Source organism: Cydia amplana, chromosome 9 (assembly GCF_948474715.1).
Source record: "Cydia amplana chromosome 9, ilCydAmpl1.1, whole genome shotgun sequence".
NCBI lineage: Eukaryota > Metazoa > Arthropoda > Insecta > Lepidoptera > Tortricidae > Cydia > Cydia amplana.
Window position 1 is genome coordinate 6,493,971 of NC_086077.1, and position 19,969 is coordinate 6,513,939.

The window sequence follows — 19,969 nt, forward strand, 5'->3', positions numbered from 1 at the left end:
TAACGTACGAACGGTTTCCTTCTACTACGCAAACCCTTTGCACAAAGTATGACCTTATTACAATGTGATAAAGTCGATTAAGACCACTTAATCTTCGTTTTATATAGCGAACTCCCGCTGCCAAGATAACACAGAATCATTGATGAGTCACGTATGCGCTAATTGCAATGTAGGTATGTACTTACAACACGTGTTTGCCTTGAAGAGAGCTTTATCAACGCAGCCTTCTAATACAAAAACACACTACTTATCTCCTGCCGAGTATCATGGTAGTAATAGTAATCGTATAAATAAGAGCATCATAGAGATATTCCTTCGTCTTTTAAGCTACAGTAAGCAGAAGTAGGGCGCATTGAATCAAGAAATCACACATTATTATATCAGATTGGCTGATAGACAATAGATACACTGTCTCTTACGGACTTTTATCCATTAAATAAATAGTTGGTAATTTTGGAAACTTTAAGCAAGCTTATAGATCGTCTAGGTTTTGCGGAGATTAATAAAGTGTATCGATAAAATATCTAATGCCTCTGGTGATTCCATCTTACACAATATATTATAAATTATAATACAATTGAAGTGTTTAGGATTATTTTTAGTGGTCCGTACAAAACTTTGCTCACGGAACACTTATGGGATCACTTCGGTCTTGCAAATTCGTTAAAATTTTGAATACCTAAAATTTGGAACAGTTGTAGCAATTAGCACCACTAATATTGTAAATAAGTCAAAACCGCTTATTTTTTTTAATAATACAACATACTTAATTAAACTATGACCGACACTGAAGGACGCTTGTAAATCTTTCGTCTTGATAGTTTTTTTGTTTCAAAAAAGAATGTCAATGCCCACACCGATATTCCAATTATTTGGCAGCACGTCCGCATCATACATTTGCCATCTATTTTCGCTCGGAATTCCCAACGTACGTCAAATGTGAAAGAAAGTGTGGTGAAATTACAATTATTGCAAATCATCGCATTTCTATCGTTTACCTACCTACCACTTTGTCGCTCTATATCTTTTGATGATTTTGATATGGCGACTCAGTAATTATATTATTGTGATGTTACTATGTTATTATGTGTACCTATGTGAGACGTCATACTGCTCTGTTGCGTGATATTGAAATAAATGAATCCAGAACGTGCCATAATGTTCAAATGATGAGTCATAAAAGCATACAAACTACATAATCATTTCCACAGTTGTGTTTACTTAGCTTGATTACGTTTTGATGGAATAAAAACAGAGTCACGATTTTTCGAGTATCCACTACGTTTTACAAAGGTGTTCGAATATTTACATCTCGTATGCACTAGAATTATTTTCTTCCTATAACTTATTACATATTGTGTGGTTTATGTTATGACATCTGCAGGGTACAAACATTCCCTAGAAATGGTTGACTGATTCAATATATTTACCGCGAAATTTGCTAAGAAACTTTATCTTTGCACAGTGACTAGAGATAAAGGCTGTTTTCCTCATCCCCTATAGGTACTACTCGTATAACTATAATACATATAAACACTATGAATCACAAACACGTACAAGTAAAGGTTCTTGACTATATGTATATATTCTTTTCAATAATGCGCGGACTTTTTTAATAATTTGACAGTTTAAATAATTGCGTAGTAGTTAATTTGATAATAAATCTCGAAATCTTGTGTTCGATTATTTGTAAAGATTGGTAAAAAACAGTCCTACCCAAAATGAATTTTCCTAAAACATTTCTATCCTGAAATCAGAAGTAATTATTTTATTCATAACATTGAAAATAAACATTCATTCGGTAATACTAACACCGAGACTTATTCGCATAAAAAACTAACTCCCCTTACATTGTACTACAAACAGAGAAAGCAAACAGCTAACCAGTTACATTGGATCGATTCCAGTGAAACGTCCGATTAATTAAAGTAATCGCTCTATAGACTGTAAATAAAGTACGCGATAAAATATTGCCAAACATGATCACGTATATTTTTTTATTAATTGCAAATTTTGTAGCATCACTTTAAAATCTGCGATATTGATTTTTTATTCTAGGTATAGTAATCTAAAATAAAAAAAATGTTTCGTGCACAGTTTTTAATTGGAGAAAATAGATGAGGGCATTTAATAAAGGGTAAAAGGCAAAATATAAATTTTCCTATAGTCGGATGTGTTCCCTTACCTATCTTGAACAGATAAAATTATGTGTAAAAAAACAGTTTTATATATGTATACTTAATTTAACAATTGTATTCTCGCAACTACCGTACTTATAAACTTCTCAAGTAGATTTCCGTATTATTGTCTAGTTAAATCTATTCATTGACGACTATGTGAACAACACGATAACATCATTATGATGATTCGTGTAACATCATCAATTCACACGTTGCAATACAAATATCACAATACAGTAATTAGCAGTATGCTGACTACGAAAACTATGATAAACGTAAAGCAATCAAAATACAGAATATCTTTAATGGTCCGTACCAAATTTCGGTGTCTCGAAGCGTTTTTCAAAGCTTAACGGTTTAAAATATGGGCGACGTACTGATACTCATTATATTACTGCGCTAATCTAATCACGTGGACTTGAGCTAGGCACTTATCCATAAGTGGCTAGCTCTTTAATAAGATAATCATTGTTTGAACACAGATAATTTGCTGTGATCGATGATGTATTGTCTTCTATAGAATACATTCCGATACCATCAACAAATTACGACTGATTTAATCGAGCACGACGCCGCTGCTGCAAGACAATTGAACGTAGATTAACGAAGAGAATGGGTAATGGTCATTTAGTCTTTTTGTAGCAGCAAAGTGGTTTAGGCTCACGTCTATCAAACATACCAAAAAGGTACCCGGACTCAGACACGAAATGTATTTTTATAATATTTATCATTCAGTTCAAGGGGAACCTTATCTAAACACGCTTTCTTTATAAAGAAAACTAACTAATTTTCACGCCAAACTACGATTGAACTAGCTGAGCAGTGTCAATACCGGAATATTCATACAAACTAAATTGAGAAATGGTACTTTATTAACTAAAACAAAGTTGTGAATTCAATATCAAAGCACTGCTACAAATTTGCCCTTGATCGAATTCTTGAGCTCAAGTTGGAATCAAAGCCTTTCCTTATTATTTTTTGATGCCTCGTTGATATAATGTATGTTTGGTATTTGATGTTCTCGGACCAATAATTAATTGATCAATTTGGTTCAATAGTCCTCCGTACTAAACAAATCCTACTGGGCCAACAGTCTCACGTTAAGGTGCCAATTTTTTTCTTATTTGCCGGACGCCCTTTCGTGTTAAATGTCGACATCCGTCGCGTACTTCCTCCAATTCTTCCCATCGAGCTCGCAACCATTTCCGGCAATCAATTTGCTTACCAGCAACAATCCATCGGCATTACCTTAAGGCCGCACGCGCGAGCCTTTATGGTACTCATTTTGTGTAGAGTGTTGCACAAAAACAGCGTGTACGAGGGCTGTTTGATAAGTACCCGTTTTCCAAATGTATTAATATCACGGGCCGAAAATATGTATACAATCGTTTTAAGCCATTTTTCAGAGGTGGGAAAATTTAAAAAAAAACAGCATTCTTTTGTTTTTTTCTCATTTGACAGCGATTCAGTGAAAGCGTGAACTTAAAATTGTGAAAATAGAGAAAGAGCAGTATCGGTCTGTAATTAGATTCTTGTTTTTGGAAGGAAAAACATGTGATGAAATAAAAGTAAGAATGCAAGCGGTTTACCATGAATATGCTCCTTCTATGACAACCGTCAGATACTGGTTTAACGAGTTTAAGCGGGGGAGAACAACCGTCTTTGATGAGGATCGCCCAGGCCGCCCAATTGAGGTGACTACAGACGATATGGTTAAGAAAATTGAAAATATCGTTTTAGCCGACCGCCGAATTGAACTTCGAGAAATCGTTGATGCTGTAAATGTTCCAATCGAGCGGGTACAAAACATATTAGAAGAAAAATTGGGTATGAAGACAGTATCGGCGAGGTGGGTGCCGCGTTTACTCACGGAGGAGCAAAAACGGAACCGACTGACTACTTCGGAGCAGTGTTTGGCCGTGTTCAAACGTAACCCGAAGGAGTTTCTGCGTCGTTTCGTGACCGTAGACGAAACGTGGGTCACCACTACCCCCCGGAAATGAAAGGGCAGTCGAAGCAGTGGATTTTACCGGGTGAACCTGCGCGAAACATAGCAAAAATCGTTCCATCGGCTGGAAAGGTCATGGCGACCGTTTTTTGGGATTCGCAGGGTATTATACATATTGAGTTCTTAGAAAAGGGGAAAACGATAACAGGGCAGTACTATGCCAATTTATTGGATGAATTTGACGCTGGGTTGAAGGACAAACGACCCCATTTAAAAAATAAAAAAGTACTGTCTCATCACGACAACGCACCAGCTCATTCGTCTAGAGTTGTGATGGCTAAATTAACACAATTACGCTACGCCCTATTGCCTTACCCCCCGTATTCTCAAGATTTGACCCCATGCGATTTATTTTTGTTTCCCAACCTGAAAAAATGGCTCGGTGGTAAGCGATTTGGATCAAATGACGAAGTCATTGCCGCCACAGAGGCCTATTTTAATGACTTTCCGAAATCATACTTTTTGGATGGTTTATTGAAGCTTGAATATAGGTGGAACAAGTGTATAGAGTTAAAAGGAGACTATGAAGAAAAATAAATGCATATAAACAAAAACAACTGATTATTTTTTTCATAAACGGGTACTTATCAAACAGCCCTCGTAGATGTAGAATTTACTTCCGTTTTCCGTGCTCTCTAGTGTATTCAGTCCTTTTAGCAGCAAATGCAGGTTTTCAATGTTGAATTTCTATTTATACATTGTACAGTAAGTACCCCAATTTAAGTACCCACGCCGTCTTACTAGCTGTATAGAAAAGTGGATACATAATTACTTATGCTAGGGCACCGACTGAACAACATGAAGGATTGTCATTGTACGGATTTGCATTGTGTCCAGTTGTGGGACAGCTTTTGGCCACGTATAAGCTTACTTACTTAGTGGCCGATCGGCCCATCCTGGTTAGAATAGAATTTATTACGTGGCTCTATACAACTAGCATAACAGCGTTCACTTTTCTTCAGTAGCTCATCACATAATCCAATCCAATGTCGCATTTATAGGTAAAGTTGTAAAATATTTTACGACGCCATTGTTCGGATTGTCGTGTTCTGTCACTTCTGTTGCCTATTGTATTATTGTACATTTCTAAAAGGTAACATGTGCCAACGGCTTTCATAATCCTGTACCTCTTCGATTGAACATTGAGACGAGATCGAATACGTTGAGAAAACGAACTGTACCTATCACAAAAAAAGTAATGTGCAAACACGGCTACGCTTCTCGACCCTGCATGTAGGTGATACTGATACCTACTCCTATACGTATCTATATTTGCATGTTTAAACTTTGAATCGAATCTACAATAAAAGCTCACGATAGCAGAACCGTGATCTCGTTTTATTTTGTTTTTTATGAAGACCTTGCAGTAGTCATTACATAAAGTGTCATTCTATGGAACTTGGTAACTATGTAAACAAACCGCCATATTGAAATTGTCAAAAAATATGAATTTACTAGTGACTTTTGTTTACATAGCAAGTTCCATAGAATGATACTTTATGTATATTCATGAGAGATAGACGGTTACTATCTAAAAGCGAAAAATTGTTTAACAAAAGAGTTGCTATCCTATCCACTGGAATGCGAACTATTATAGAAACACAATATCCTACATGTTTAATAGTGCACTTTTTCATTAGTTGATTCTGTAAGAACACAAAAGTGTACAATGTCTCTAGCGGAGCTCTTTCCAATAAAGCTCTTTTATTTTATGTCTTTGTCCTATATCTCCGCTATAAAGTCTAGTCTTGTCCTTGTGTTCTTGTCTTGGGTTGTCCCATTCGTTTTTTGCTTTTCTACTGTTCATAGGTAGTTAATTTTTACTATAACATAATTGAGGTATCATTTCGCTGAATCATTTCGCCACTCATAATTATATTTTAACAACCACAACAACTTGAAACAGAAAAAACATTAAGAGAGCTTTTTCGATTCAGCGAAAAGCGGAGTATTACCGAACGCTATTATTCCTTCAGAAAGTTTTCCCGGAAAATTTGCGAGCATTTTTTCCCAAAGTCGAACAAGGGTTGTTACTCCAAACGCTTACCAAGCACATGCGGACTAGTTTCTCTGTCTTCTACTATGTACATACTTATATAATGGTTAAAAATTTCGGGGCCACCGTATCACTGGTTTGCTTATATATGCGTTCACCTGGGTAGCGCTTCGGTATAACCATATAAGCAATTTGAATACGAGGCAAGAACTCACAAAGACCTTAATGTGGCGGTTTTCTTCACAAATTAATTACAGCTGCGCATTGTTCTTCTACTTGTGTGTATGCATACAGAATGTGTTAATTACAAACCTCGTATGAACATCATTTGTCTCTAAAGAACGTAATGTTCTGTCTACAGAGCTACATAGAATAACCCAATAAATACGTTCACACAATACCCCATTTTAAATGTACCTACATGCTAAATATCTAACTATTGATTACCATTACCCCACTCTAATCTAGCATACTTAAATACATAATGGCGCTTCTCACGCACACCCACCGGCTTTTCAATCGGCTGATTCGCATCCGTATGTCATATCATTACGTCATCACTTATAATCAACTATGTCTATATGTATACTGCTATACTCGTAGCTGCACCTAACTATGGGTGTGTACTCTGAGAAGAAAAAGGCATTAAAAGCGTAGGAGTTTCATAGAGCGTTTTACATGGACTGTACTTTCTGTTGCTTGCCGAGGCCAGACGAGCATTCATCTCGGGCGAATCAGTTTAATGTGTTGTCGGGAGCCGAATCAATTGATGTAGGCCTTGTTATTACTACGGGAAAATAAGGAAGACAACACCATTTCTACATATACAGCGGACCGCTTTATACAACGTACCGCATAATCAGACAGTTGATGATTAAGGCTAACCGAAAAAACAAACTCTAGTCGATAAGTCTTCCAGTGTACGTCGTTCAAACCAGGGTTAAGTTCCTAAATTTTGAGTTGCTATCGTGATTTCCGCCAAAGTTTCTCGGCTCTTATGTTGGGAAATTTGATATTTACCGCGAATCTAGATTGTTGGTTGATAAAGGAAAACTTCCTAGGGTAATTTTCCGGGAAAATTTATATACATAATTTAACTTTAAATGCATCGAACCGGTCTGGAGGTCGAACCTACCCCAATCTATTTCACACAAGAGGAAGCACGTGTTCAGCAGCAAGACTATCCTAATGCTCAGATGATAATGGTTCGTCTCGTACCAAGCGCTAGCTTGCAATATGCTCTAAAGTTATATAAATATAGAGCTTCTAAACATACAAGTAGTACAACCTACTATTATGCTTAGTTCGTCCCGGTTCACAAGGAAGCATATTGCAAGCTAGCGCTTGGTTCGTCTCGTACCAAGCGCTAGCTTGCAATATGCTCTAAAGTTATATAAATATAGAGCTTCTAAACATACAAGTAGTACAACCTACTATTATGCTCAGTTCGTCCCGGTTCACAAGGAGTTGCATAGCAATACTATTGTTGTGTTACAACATGGTATTAAAAGAAACAAATTGTTTAAGTAACCGATTACAGTACGTAAGTAACGCGGTAAATATAAATTATGAATGTAAACATCCAGTAAACCAATGCGTATACATAATTATGTAGCTAGTCAATCCATTTTATTCTACGACGTTTCGATCAGCTATTGTCATCATTTACCAGGTGTTTTGTATTCTCTTTTCTTTTCTATTACTTTAGAAACACGGACAGGCCTTACATGCATATGTACATATTACAATAACCTATTAGTCCGTTTTGATTTACATTTCTGATTCACATTTAATTCACACTTAAAAATTAATTAAACATACAGGAAAAAGGAGATGATTGGTTTTTTTTTTTGGTGTTACCACTTGAAGTCCTTAGACAACTGATGTTGTGATTTTGTATGTAAAATATCTAATAGTATTTTTCAACTTTTGGAAATAAAATTTACCAAAAAATACTTATCGTACTTTAGAAAATAGCGATTCCGGGGACCAACGGATCGCTCCTCTATGCTCGCGTGCAGTGAATTCCACAAAATATCTCTTTAAAATTAGCTGACCTGATTTCCTAGCTTCATCTATCTGCAAATTACACCAATTATCGCACTTGCTACAACCGCTAAAACATAAAATTTATCTTAGGCAGTAAATAATAAAGCTCATTTTAAACTGAATCTTTCCAAAGGTACTGTATGCCCTTATCGTGCGTCTTAATACTAGCATGTATGCAAATTGGTATGTGGTGTGTAGTTATTAGGAAAGGAACTAGTAATGTCATGCGTACTAAATAGTAAGAGAAAGTACTTTTCTATTTGAGAGCGATTTTCTTAGTCAAGTGCATGAATTAGCATTATTTACTAGTGTTATTCAGATTAAATGGGTCAATCAATTATTTCTTGTTGTTATTCTGTCCCATCAGCGAGGAGACAATAGTAGCATAGATTGTTAGAAGAACTGGTGTACCATGTTCTACTAACATGCTCAGTAGATGTCCCATTATGGAAAGGTTTTATAACTACCATCAAATGCAAGTTTGGTTCATTTAAATACGAAAAAACCTAGAATTTTAAGAGTGATTCAGGAGACCGTAACCTTAGCAACGGGTGACAAGTTGACTAACCCAAATACTTTAATACCTTAAAATCTTCTACAAGTCACTACTAAACCCCACAGTAACAACCCTTAACCCGCTATTTCAACTCAGGTGATGATGTTTCTCCAAATTTAATTAAGTGGCTTTTACTTATTCCAAGATCTTCTTAAACATGCCAAGTGGTGATATTCGTATTTTTAACATAACTAAAGTCTATTTTTTTATTCGGTAGACTGAAATGACAGCTAATTGTATGAACATGAAATGTCATTTCATACTATTAACTGTCATTTCAGTCTACCGAATAAAAAAATAGACTTTAGAATAGAAATAGTATCATCTACAATAAATACCAATTATACAAAGCCAATGAAACCAACAGTACCTAAAGGAGTAATAAAACAAATAACAACGGTACTACACCGAAAGTTCTCCGAACTCAGTAACTGCAGCGCAATGCACACGACGGAGCGACAAACACATGCAAACTTTAGTAGTTACAGCTTGCAGCACTAATTAGTTTACGTTTGCTGCTCAGTTCATTATATAAAGAAGTGATACAAACCAACAATCGAGTGCAACGCAGGTTTCGCCGAATTCTGAAACTACCGCAATGCACATACGAGCTCGCGTGACACCCTATGCTAACTTTGGTAGTTACAGTTCATCCCATCGCAGATAGAAGCAGATTACGCTACAGGAAGTACAGGGTTTAGACAGAGAATCAACGCCTTTAATTAAAAGATCTTAGAAAACCGTTATAATTGTCTATGACATTACCTTAACTAACATTTTTTTTTACATTAAGTACTACAATCATGTTTAAACCTTTCTGGGCATACTGTGAGTGTGGCACTCATCTTTATAATGAACTACCTAATTGATGATATTGATGATACATGGGAATAGGTATGTAAAACGATAAGTACTGCTTCAAAGTCACATTAAAATGTGATCATTCAAATGTCAGCCTGTCAGATTAGCTGTTCACGTCCATTGAATTCCTTCACCATTCAACGACTGAACGTGAATTGAATTCCAATGAAGGTCAAAGCACAGTCGAGGAATAATCAGCGGGGTTAATATTCACAACTACAAACCAGTATAATTCTCATATCCGATTACGCAAAGTTGTTAAGAATATAAGGGTCAAATTACGATGGAGACGAGCTCGCAGTGAAGTTTTGTAAATAGACGGACGGTACATCCTCACCGCGGCTGACTGACTGTGCTTCCGTTTAGTACGGTAGATTGATTTGAATATACAATCCCTTTTTTTGCCATCGACTGTTGCATTGATTGAGGTAGTATTTTTTATAGTAGTATCAATTACCCTTTACCCCCGCTTACTCTTTATTGGCGCACATAGGTAGTCTAAGGGTAAATTTCGTTTGAGTCTGACAAATTTACTTTAAGAAATATTTCAATATATGTACTAATTTGATACATGAGATACAAGCCTTATTTTCTTTATTATGTAATTTTTAGGTAACATAAATTGGAGAATAAATGCACAGATTTTGAATTTTCTAGAATAGATAGACTTTGGCTACGGCTATGTTCTTAGGCTATTACTTCAAATCGAATTAGGTATATAAATAAAGCTTGGGTCTCAATCAGTTCAGTAGCATCGCAAACATATACACTCGGGCCTTAATCAAGTCCAAGTGGTTATTTGCGCGTTTCTATATCTTCATTCAATATGGTGTCTACTTGTCTAGTGTATGTCATAAACCTATAAATGCTGCGCATTATTTCATTGCAAATGATAAGTAATGTACACACTGCATAATTACATATAATTAATGTATTGTTTTCTCTTGTCTCCAGCAAAACGAAGGAGCGGACAACCAGGTAGATTAAATTCAGATAATTAATGTGTTGTTTTGTGTTCGTTTTGTACCTACTTGGTACCTATTGTGTTGTCTCATTCGTGTATGTTTTGTTGGTAGTAGGGCTTGCAATTCGAATATTCGAATATTCGAATTTGTCGAATATTCGTCCTGTTTTGATATTCGAATATTCGGCCGCTCAGGTTTCGAATATTCGAATATTTTTTATTACTATAAAAAAATCTATGTCATCCACTGTAGTTACAGTTTCTGTGTGTTTTACGGGTATTTACAGTGAATGAGGAACGGTAGGTACCCAAATACGAAGGAAATAATATTTTTACTGTATTCCTCTCGATAGACTTCGTGAATACAGTGAAACCTAACTAAATTTAAAAGAATACGATACCAAAAAGTATATGTTATTTTTACGGTGCGTAAGTTTTAAGTTAAAGGGTCATTCTGTTTATTCAGTACAAGCGTATACGTTAAGCGAATTTTTGAAGTCTAAACCTTGCCACTTATCGCAATTCTCAAATTTAATCATACCAAACCTGCCCAACTTGGTAATCTAACCATGCACCTTTAGCTGACGAATAATCCACCCAGTACTCAACTAACTTTTTCCCTTAAATATTCCAATATTATATAATTAGCCGACCATTAGGAATAATAACTTGCTAAAACAAATAAAGTCAATAAAGATTCAAAATACAATGAAATTAAAGGCCTTTTTACAGGCCTCTGAGTGATTACAAGTTAAATTAAATCGGAAAATAATTACCTACTAAAAAAATATCTTACATACCTAGGTGTTTGGATGGTTAAAGTTATATTATTTCACGCAACGACGCTTTTATAATAAGTTTTATCTAGAAATATTAAATACGTCTAATTTTGGCGTTTTACTTGTTTTTATAAATGTGGGCATCTTATAAATAGTAGGATGATAAAATCTAGTCAATTAAGTGGATTTCTGCCAAATATCCTTAGTTTTAGCAATATGTGAAAAAAGCTTTTGAATAAAACGATAATAAACCGATTTCTCGTTCCTTTTCTTATTTTTTATAATATTCGAATAATTATTCGAATATTCGAATACGTCGTCAGAAAAAGTCGAATATTCGAATATCTGAAAGTTTCGAATATTTGCAAGCCCTAGTTGGTAGTGGCATTTAATATGATTTTGAGAAAGGAACAAAAAGACGAAAAAAATCTATCAACACGCCGTTTTAATAATGTGGTTAAATATTATTTGGCTCTTGGTTTACGTGAATAATCAAAACCGCTGCTGTCTGTAATGTAACCAACATGTCATCTTGTCTGTAAATAAATTCAGTGGGTATTACGTTTTATTCTTAAATTTCCTGTAGTTTAATCTATTTGTCAGTCACACCATCCCTATAAGGTTTGCGGTGAAAAAACGTACTTATGTATAATATATGTTTACTGCATCAACATCATATCTCATATGTTGCATTGCAAAAGCAACTTGTCACTAGTAGCATAACATATTATTTCAAGAAAATAACTCAAGGAAGATATGAAGTTGAGAGAGAGGTGTATATTGTGTTAATCGAAAAGCGTCCAACTGTATGCTAGCTGCGAGTGTACTAATTATGTTTGGCATCTTCCTAATTAATCGAAGTACAATGTACTGCAAAATATAATTCTCGCTTGTCACTCAAAAGGCTATGATAATATAACTTGCGGTAGCCTTAACTCTTCCTGATTGATGGATCTATCGACACCATCAGAATCACAGAACAAGTAGAATGGCGATGCGAGCAGGTTACGTGTCGCCGCCGGTTATGAGCAAACGCTCGCATGCTAGTACTCGCCCGCGCTGACCGAAAAACGTAAACATGCCTTTTGCGCCACAATAACGTTCAGATTAAGAAACCAGACATCAAATCTGTCTAAAGGAGGCGTATCCATTCACCAGGCACACAAGTTTTTACTACCGTTGCGCGAGAAATGTGGAAATGTGGAGAGGAACGAGCGGCGACACCGGTTCCGATACTAACTGCGCGCGATAGCCGTTCTAACCTCTTTAATATGTTCTGTGATCAGAATTAATGTGACTTGTGACTTTGAGCCGGCCGCTGCTGCGTTCCCTGAAAACGTTTGACCTTAATCCCATTGATTCCTTTCAAGTGAAATCCTTAATTCATTAAAGCCGACGAACTCGTAAATCTTTCATAAGCGCCCGTTTAGTTTTTACCCGGCTCCACCTTGCTACTTAGCCCGTACCTTATTTACTTCAACACGCGATCCATTGTTTAGTTTAGATACTTTGCCTGTTTGTTGTCTGCTTATGTATTGAAGTTAATTTTAGTTTCGTGATTATAATAATCATTCGTCCTAATCACGTCAGGTTTTGTGTACTATGTAAACTAAATCTATATAACTATGTGGATCGATGTTTTGTGTCCGAGTTACTTTTTTTCTTCTTGTTTTTGTTTGTAATTTCATAGTTTTGACTTGCACTATGTAGATTACGGAAAATTCTCGATACAACAAACTACTGGAACACACTTTGACGCGTGACTAGCCTCTTAGGAACATTAGCACGTCACCTGTCATGTTTTCCATTGGTTTCTCGAACTTAAAAGCTAACTGTTATTTTTTAGTTCACACAGATAGATTTGTTTCCCTCCAAGTCAAAGATTATTTAATATTTATATAAATATTTTTTCACCAGCTGTTCACTGCCAGTGCCACACACCTGCACGAGCGGCGCTCGCACCCGCCCGACTCCGGCTTCTCAGAACCCGCCAACAACAACATCAGCGAGGACAACAACAATGGCCCCATATCGCTGCGGGAGATGCAGAACATCGCCAACAACAATGCTACAGCGTACATTGTTAGCGAGAACGAGGAGCGGAATAGAGTCAGCCGCGAGTCGGTTGTTGAGTTTGAGCCACTGCCTTCAGGCATCAGGGTCGCTGATCCGCTGGAGAGATGCGTGGATTGGTTCGGTGAGTTACCTAACTACTTTATACCACTGTGACATCGGCAGCGTCGCTAATAACCAATGATCGGAATAGGTAGTGCCATTTGGGGTGAACGACCTCAAACATTGTACTTAACATGGATAAGACTCGGGATTCCAAGACTCTTATTTTTAGGGTTCCGTACCTCAAAAGGAAAAAACGGAACCCTAATAGGATCACTCGTGCGTCTGTCTGTCCGTCTGTCTGTCACAACCTATTTTCTCCGAAACTACTGGACCAATTAAGTTGAAATTTGGCCACATATGTAAGTTTGTGCCCCAAAGATGGACGAGTAACGTAAATAAATGAATTTTAAATATGGAGGCCATTTTTGGGGGCTAAATGAGAAAATTGAAAAATAAAAAAAATAAAACTATATCGTGTTACATATCAAATGAAAGAGCTCATTGTAAGGATTTCAAATATATATTTTTTTTAATAATTTTAGTATTAATAGTTTAGCAGTTATTCAAGAAAGTAGGCAAAAAATGACCATAACCCTCCTTATCTCCGAAACTACTGGGTCCAAAATTTTGGAAAAAAAAATACACAAAATAGTTATTTACCTATAGATGACAGGAAAACCTATTAGAAATGTGCAGTCCAGCGTGAGTCGGACTTAATGTACGGAACCCTTGGAACGCGAGTCCGACTCGCACTTGGCCGGTTTTTTTTACAAAAATATTTCTTGGCATGTCTTTAATTGAAGTAGGTAATATGAAATCCCGGGGTGAAAATGTATATCCATACTAAGTTTACGCACCGAAGTCCCGTGAAATGGCACTACCAATTCCGATCACTGCTAATAACAACAATGTTAGGAAGAACGAAGACTTGTAGAGTCCACTACATAATAGGGGGTTTGAACCGCTGCCAACCAACTGGAATTAGTAGCTGATCTGATGCTAGCGACGCGTGGTTTGGTTCGACGAGTATCCTATCACTAGAACTAGAACTTCACAGCATTTTTGGGTACTGATATATAGTTATGATGATGATAGTTTATAGATGATGTGTGATGTGTGAGTGGGGTGATGTATAGTTTATAGAGCATAATACTAACAATATTTTATAAGGCATAGTCGTAAGTAGGTACTAACAAAAAATGATCCCTGATGGTCCTGTAATAAATGAATTTATTTATTTATTTATTTATAGTGTAATATTGAGCAATCCATTTCTAATACCGTAACGGGGAACCAAAGTTACATTCTTTTATAAACCCGAAATAATCTTGCCACAGTCAGAGTAGGAATGAAATGGAATCGACATTTCCCATATATTTACGTCGCTGTCGTTATAATTTATATAATAATATAAATTATGTATTGACAGTCCAATCCCATTCTGATCGCGTTAATGGAACCCTCGTTATAAGTATGACATAACTTGACACGGCATGTATTTCTGTCCAACGTTGAATAATATCAATTTCGGACGGTATTTCCCGCTATCGTACCCAGCACTATACGTAAAGTGCGCAAAATCAATTTCAAAAATTCCTCATAAACTTTAACGATAGAGACGACCTTTCACACAATATAAACAACAATGGAGTCCACTATTGTGGTGATAAAACTCGTTTATATTTTCTTTTCAGGCGACGAGGATTTCCCGAGGAACCGTTTGCAATATCTACGCGAGATCGGACGGGGGTGGTTCGGCAGGGTGAGTCAACAACTAGATTCGTTTCGATTTTCCTCTGTTGACACGAGGCAAGTAACAGTTATTTGCACAAGTGAACCAATAATTTGACACAGTTAAGGAATAGCGATCAATTCAACAAAATATGTTGTTGAAATATGTTCACTTTTTGTAATCAACGAGTTTTTACTTAAACAGTGTGTTCGAATTGCGTTCTTATCCAAAATTCAATCAATTGCAATTAAAAGTAGGTATCGTATAAAGATTTGAGATGTAATTTTTGTCCGTATAATTTTCCCAGTTAGTTCTTTTAACGGTTTTATTCGAAGTCACTAATATTTTAGTTTTTTTTTCTAACTCTGAAATGGAAAGGCATGGCAATCGTATAATATTTGGACCATTTACTGCCAAATGCTCTCGACGCAGAACCTAATACACTATGCATGTGTATAATGTGCATAATGTGTGTTTCGCACTTCGGTGAATTCACTTAGAGCCAATGCGAGGCGCATTAACGACGCGTTAAGTACTCAATCGAGCGTATACAACTAAATAATCCAGTTAATATATTGATTTCCAACATATCGCAGGTAGTGGAAGGCGAAATCGAAGACGAAGGCACAACAACGACAGTAGCAGTCAAAATACTCAACCAGAACGCGAGTCTAGAAGACAAAGCTCGGTTCCTCGACGAAGCGCGCCTTTACCGCGACTCGAGTCACGAGAACGTGCTCGCTTTCGTGGCCAGCTGTCTACAGGAAGACCCCTGGATTCTTATATTTGAGCTGTGCTCCATGGTAAGTAATACCCGACCTTTTATATCAGTCTACAAAACGCTAGTCTAGATCATAAGGCGCGGTTCTTCGTAGTAGCTTATCCACCTACCATACCACGAGGCTCATAACATAAAATAAAACCGACCCTTTTGGGACTCGAGGCATGAGAACGTCCTTAATTTTGTGGTCAGATGTCTTCAATATCCCACAATAGATATGTAAAGCGTCAGTAGGTAACAGTTTAATATAATACATAGTAGTGTAAGTTTCAAGCTATTTACGGCCTGGCCACGACACTGCGCGACTGGCTTCGGCTAAAGCGAAAACTGTATCTCGCTCCAACCTATGGTTGTTGCCTTAGCCGTAGCCAGTCGCGCAATGTCGTGGCCAGGCCGTTAGACCTGACCTAAAGCCTTACCACCATAAACCTCACGACTGTAGGCGGCGAACGTACATAATTATATCATAGATCTAGTATCTCAATCAACGACCGCATAGCTGGAAACGGAATGTTGTCTGTGGTTATATTTTACCGTGCTTATTTTCCAGGACCTCCAGAACTATTTGACAGCGAACCGTCCAATGATGGCGGCACTGAACGAGAGCGGCGTTCCGCTGCGTCTCATGTGTGACGTCACTTCCGCTCTCTCCTACCTTCACTCTAGAGGATACACATATGGGTAAGCTACAGGTTTAGGCACATATCTAATCGTCTATATTAATTTATCCTTAGATGAATCAGTCGTGACATACGGCAAATCGTGTAGAAAAATCACTCTGGTAAAAATTTGTCAATTTTGTGTTGAATATAATGTCAATATTTCATAATTCAAGACATTGTGATCAACACATTGCACACTAACTTGACATTGTCACAAGAATCAGTTGCAAATCTTATATCAGTAAGATATTTCGCTGATTTCCCGGTACATGGAATGGGTTGAAAAAGTTTCCGTGATTGCAAACTAAGAAACTTCTCACAATTTTCTCTTTCCAAAATGGATTCTTCCTTTATTTCTTGTGAAGGTATGTATTTAATTAGCGTTTACTACATAATGTTTGGAAACAATCCGAAACGAGCACTTAAATAGATTCTGTATGTAGTTATGAAACAGTTTTTTTAGAGACGAGTTCAAAATCTTGTAATTTTTCTATATTTGTATTTGTATGTTTATTACAGTAAAATCTAATGGCCTTATTCATAAACGGTTGCTAACTTAATCAGTTGATGATCGTCGTTTGTCCCTATCTGTCGGTATCCCATAGAGAGGGACAAACGATGATCATCAGCTGATTAACTTAGCAGACGTTTATGAATAACGCCATAAATGTTTTGCAGTGAGCTGTGCACGCAGAACGTTCTGATTCGCGGTTCAGACGAGGCGGCGCGCGCCGTGCTGGGCCATTATGGCTTGGACCCGCGGCCGCATGACGACAATATTCAGCATATGGTAAATAATGCTTAGTAAATAAAACAACTAAATCACATCTGGACAAGTGACTCATAATTGTAGTTTTTATACGCTTCGAACATTTGTAAAGTGTTTGTTCCGTCTATGGAAAATTCATATCTAATACCTGACCTTATTGAGCTGATAACTTCCATAATTTCGATGTCAGTGCAATAATGTAATGTTAAAATAAACTTGGCCTGATGATGCTGTCACAAGGTGACAAACAAACTCGAAAAAAAAATGCAACTGATCCGATCCAACCGACTGCGCCATGTCAGGAGATACACGACCATTACAGTTTACAGATTGCTTTATTTACTGTTAAACTTAGACTTTAGTTTCTATTAATTCGAACGCGTGTCGTGAGGATATGATAGATGTACAAATGACGGGAGGCAATAAAAATGTGTCAAAAAACTCTTGGTATTTATAATCAGTCATAGTTAGTTTTATCATTGGCCTTAAAGTCTATTACAGACTATTGAAACAGTGTCAGGTAGGGCGACAACGTTTTTCGTGGCTATGTAAGCCAATACGGGAGCGGCAAACACGACCACAGGCCTGGCAGGTGTAAATTACCCGTGGCGAACAAGTGTCGGGCTGATGACGCTTGGCTCGCTTACTTGCGAGTGTCTTAAACTTGCGTGTCTTAGTTTTATACTGCATAGTTAACTGAGCAAATGGTGATTTTAGTCGCAGGCCGGCGACGTGTCGTCCCTGGGCTACGTGCTGCGCGACATCTGCTCCTGGGCCGCCGCGCCGCCGCCCGCGCAGCCCGACTGCCCTTACCGGGAACATCTGTAAGTTAACCCCAGCCGAAAGTACTCAATACCAAGGCAATCCGCTTAGCGAGACTGCCATATTCCAGTATGAGATTCGATTTAAAACAGTGAAAGCATATAACTGGAAACCGCCTTTGGGAACATTACCGTTCAAATTCTCGGGCCAAATTAGCACACATACACAATTACGCCTACATTTAAATAAGACGATACGTTTACAGAGCCTGTCTCTATTACACTAACGTACACAGCTAAGTGTAGATGAAATGCATATAATGTCAATAACTACCAATCAGCGACATTAATCCGCTAATAACCTTCTTACTGTACGTACTGGCCGCTGAGAGTTCGCGGTTCATATTTGATTAGAATATGACTTGGACAGGGATAGGTTTATGCCATACATTGAAGAACCAGTCAAATAATTCACGTATAATAATTTAATGCAGATTAAAAGATAACTAGTTAAAATGTTGTTATGAAATTAAATGACAGACTAACTCAACATAATTAAATATTCATTGTTGTAGGTATAAATGTATTCCGCTATAATAAGTATTTTGTATATTTTATTATCAATCTGTATGGCAGTGCGAAGTCACGTTCAGAGCCCGTACCATGAGTCACTGACAGTGTCAAAACTGACATTTACGCTATCGAGAACGTAATTTACTTTCTATACATCTCGTTTGCACTAATATGCGAGTACGAGCGAGATGTATAGAAAGTAAATTACGTTCTCGACGGTGTTTGTCAGTGCCAAACTGATGGTAGCCGTACTGGTATAGTCTGTCCGTTTTTCTAAGATCAAGTACGCCATAGTAAATGTATGGCGAACTTGATCTTAGAAATCGGGCAGGCTATACAGCCTGCAAAATTTACATGGGTACACGAATCGGGTCAAAAACATTTGAACAGGCGGAGTCACAATAAATCCCCACTTTCAGTTCCAATGGAAATATTTTATATGTATATAGCCGGTCAAGCAAGTTTGTCAGTAGAAAAAGGCGCATAATTACAATTTTGTATGGGACCATAACCGTTCGCGCGCTTACATTTTCTAAATTCGCCGCTCTTTTCTACGGACGGAAATGGCTTGAGAGAGAACCTACATACATCGTTCCTCAAAGGCTGATGTGACAGTAGAGGGTGGATTAAAATGATAAACATTTTGAGATAATGTGTGTATTTGTTAAATTAATTCAGTGAAAGCGTGATAGAAAAAAATGTATCTACATATAGGAGACCGGGTATGATTATCTCACGGGTTATCTCATGAATAGAACATTAGATATCTTGCCAGGCATCCACTCAATTTCATGTCTCTCTAATTGGACAGCTTTTTTCCATAGTTCTCTGCGAATAGCATCTTGTGGGAATCTGAATGGAAAGTAATGTAAAATGACAATACCAAATTTGATTATTAATTTGAAATAACTAGGTAGTTTTTTTATAGCTCCATCTCATGAAATAAAAAAGGAAAATACAAATCTGTAAGAAGGAATTTATTACTACATTTATAATTACAGTGGAAGCCGTTTATTATCCGTTTATCCGTTTTTTTTTTTATTTATTTATTTATTATGACTCCGCTTATACTGTCCAACCGCTTACTATGACGCAATTACTGTGCGAAGTTTGGTTTTCATATGAAATTCTTTGTGACAAAGTCGGATAAGATGACTTCGACCTATAAATACTATTTTTA

The 19,969-nt window shown here is 37.0% G+C and overlaps 1 protein-coding gene across 3 annotated transcripts in view; it reads left to right on the forward strand.

Moving 5' to 3' along the window:
* The window catches only part of LOC134651001 (uncharacterized), an 82,128-nt gene that overhangs the window by 35,251 nt on the left and 26,908 nt on the right, over positions 1-19,969 (forward strand). For 2 of the 3 annotated variants that reach the window (XM_063505969.1, XM_063505971.1), the window contains exons 3-9: positions 10,605-10,628; positions 13,311-13,590; positions 15,206-15,273; positions 15,840-16,046; positions 16,575-16,705; positions 17,365-17,476; positions 18,173-18,279. In XM_063505969.1, coding sequence (XP_063362039.1) covers positions 10,605-10,628; positions 13,311-13,590; positions 15,206-15,273; positions 15,840-16,046; positions 16,575-16,705; positions 17,365-17,476; positions 18,173-18,279 — 929 coding nt within the window. The remainder of the gene's footprint in view (positions 1-10,604; positions 10,629-13,310; positions 13,591-15,205; positions 15,274-15,839; positions 16,047-16,574; positions 16,706-17,364; positions 17,477-18,172; positions 18,280-19,969) is intronic. The other variant, XM_063505970.1, reaches the window with a different exon arrangement.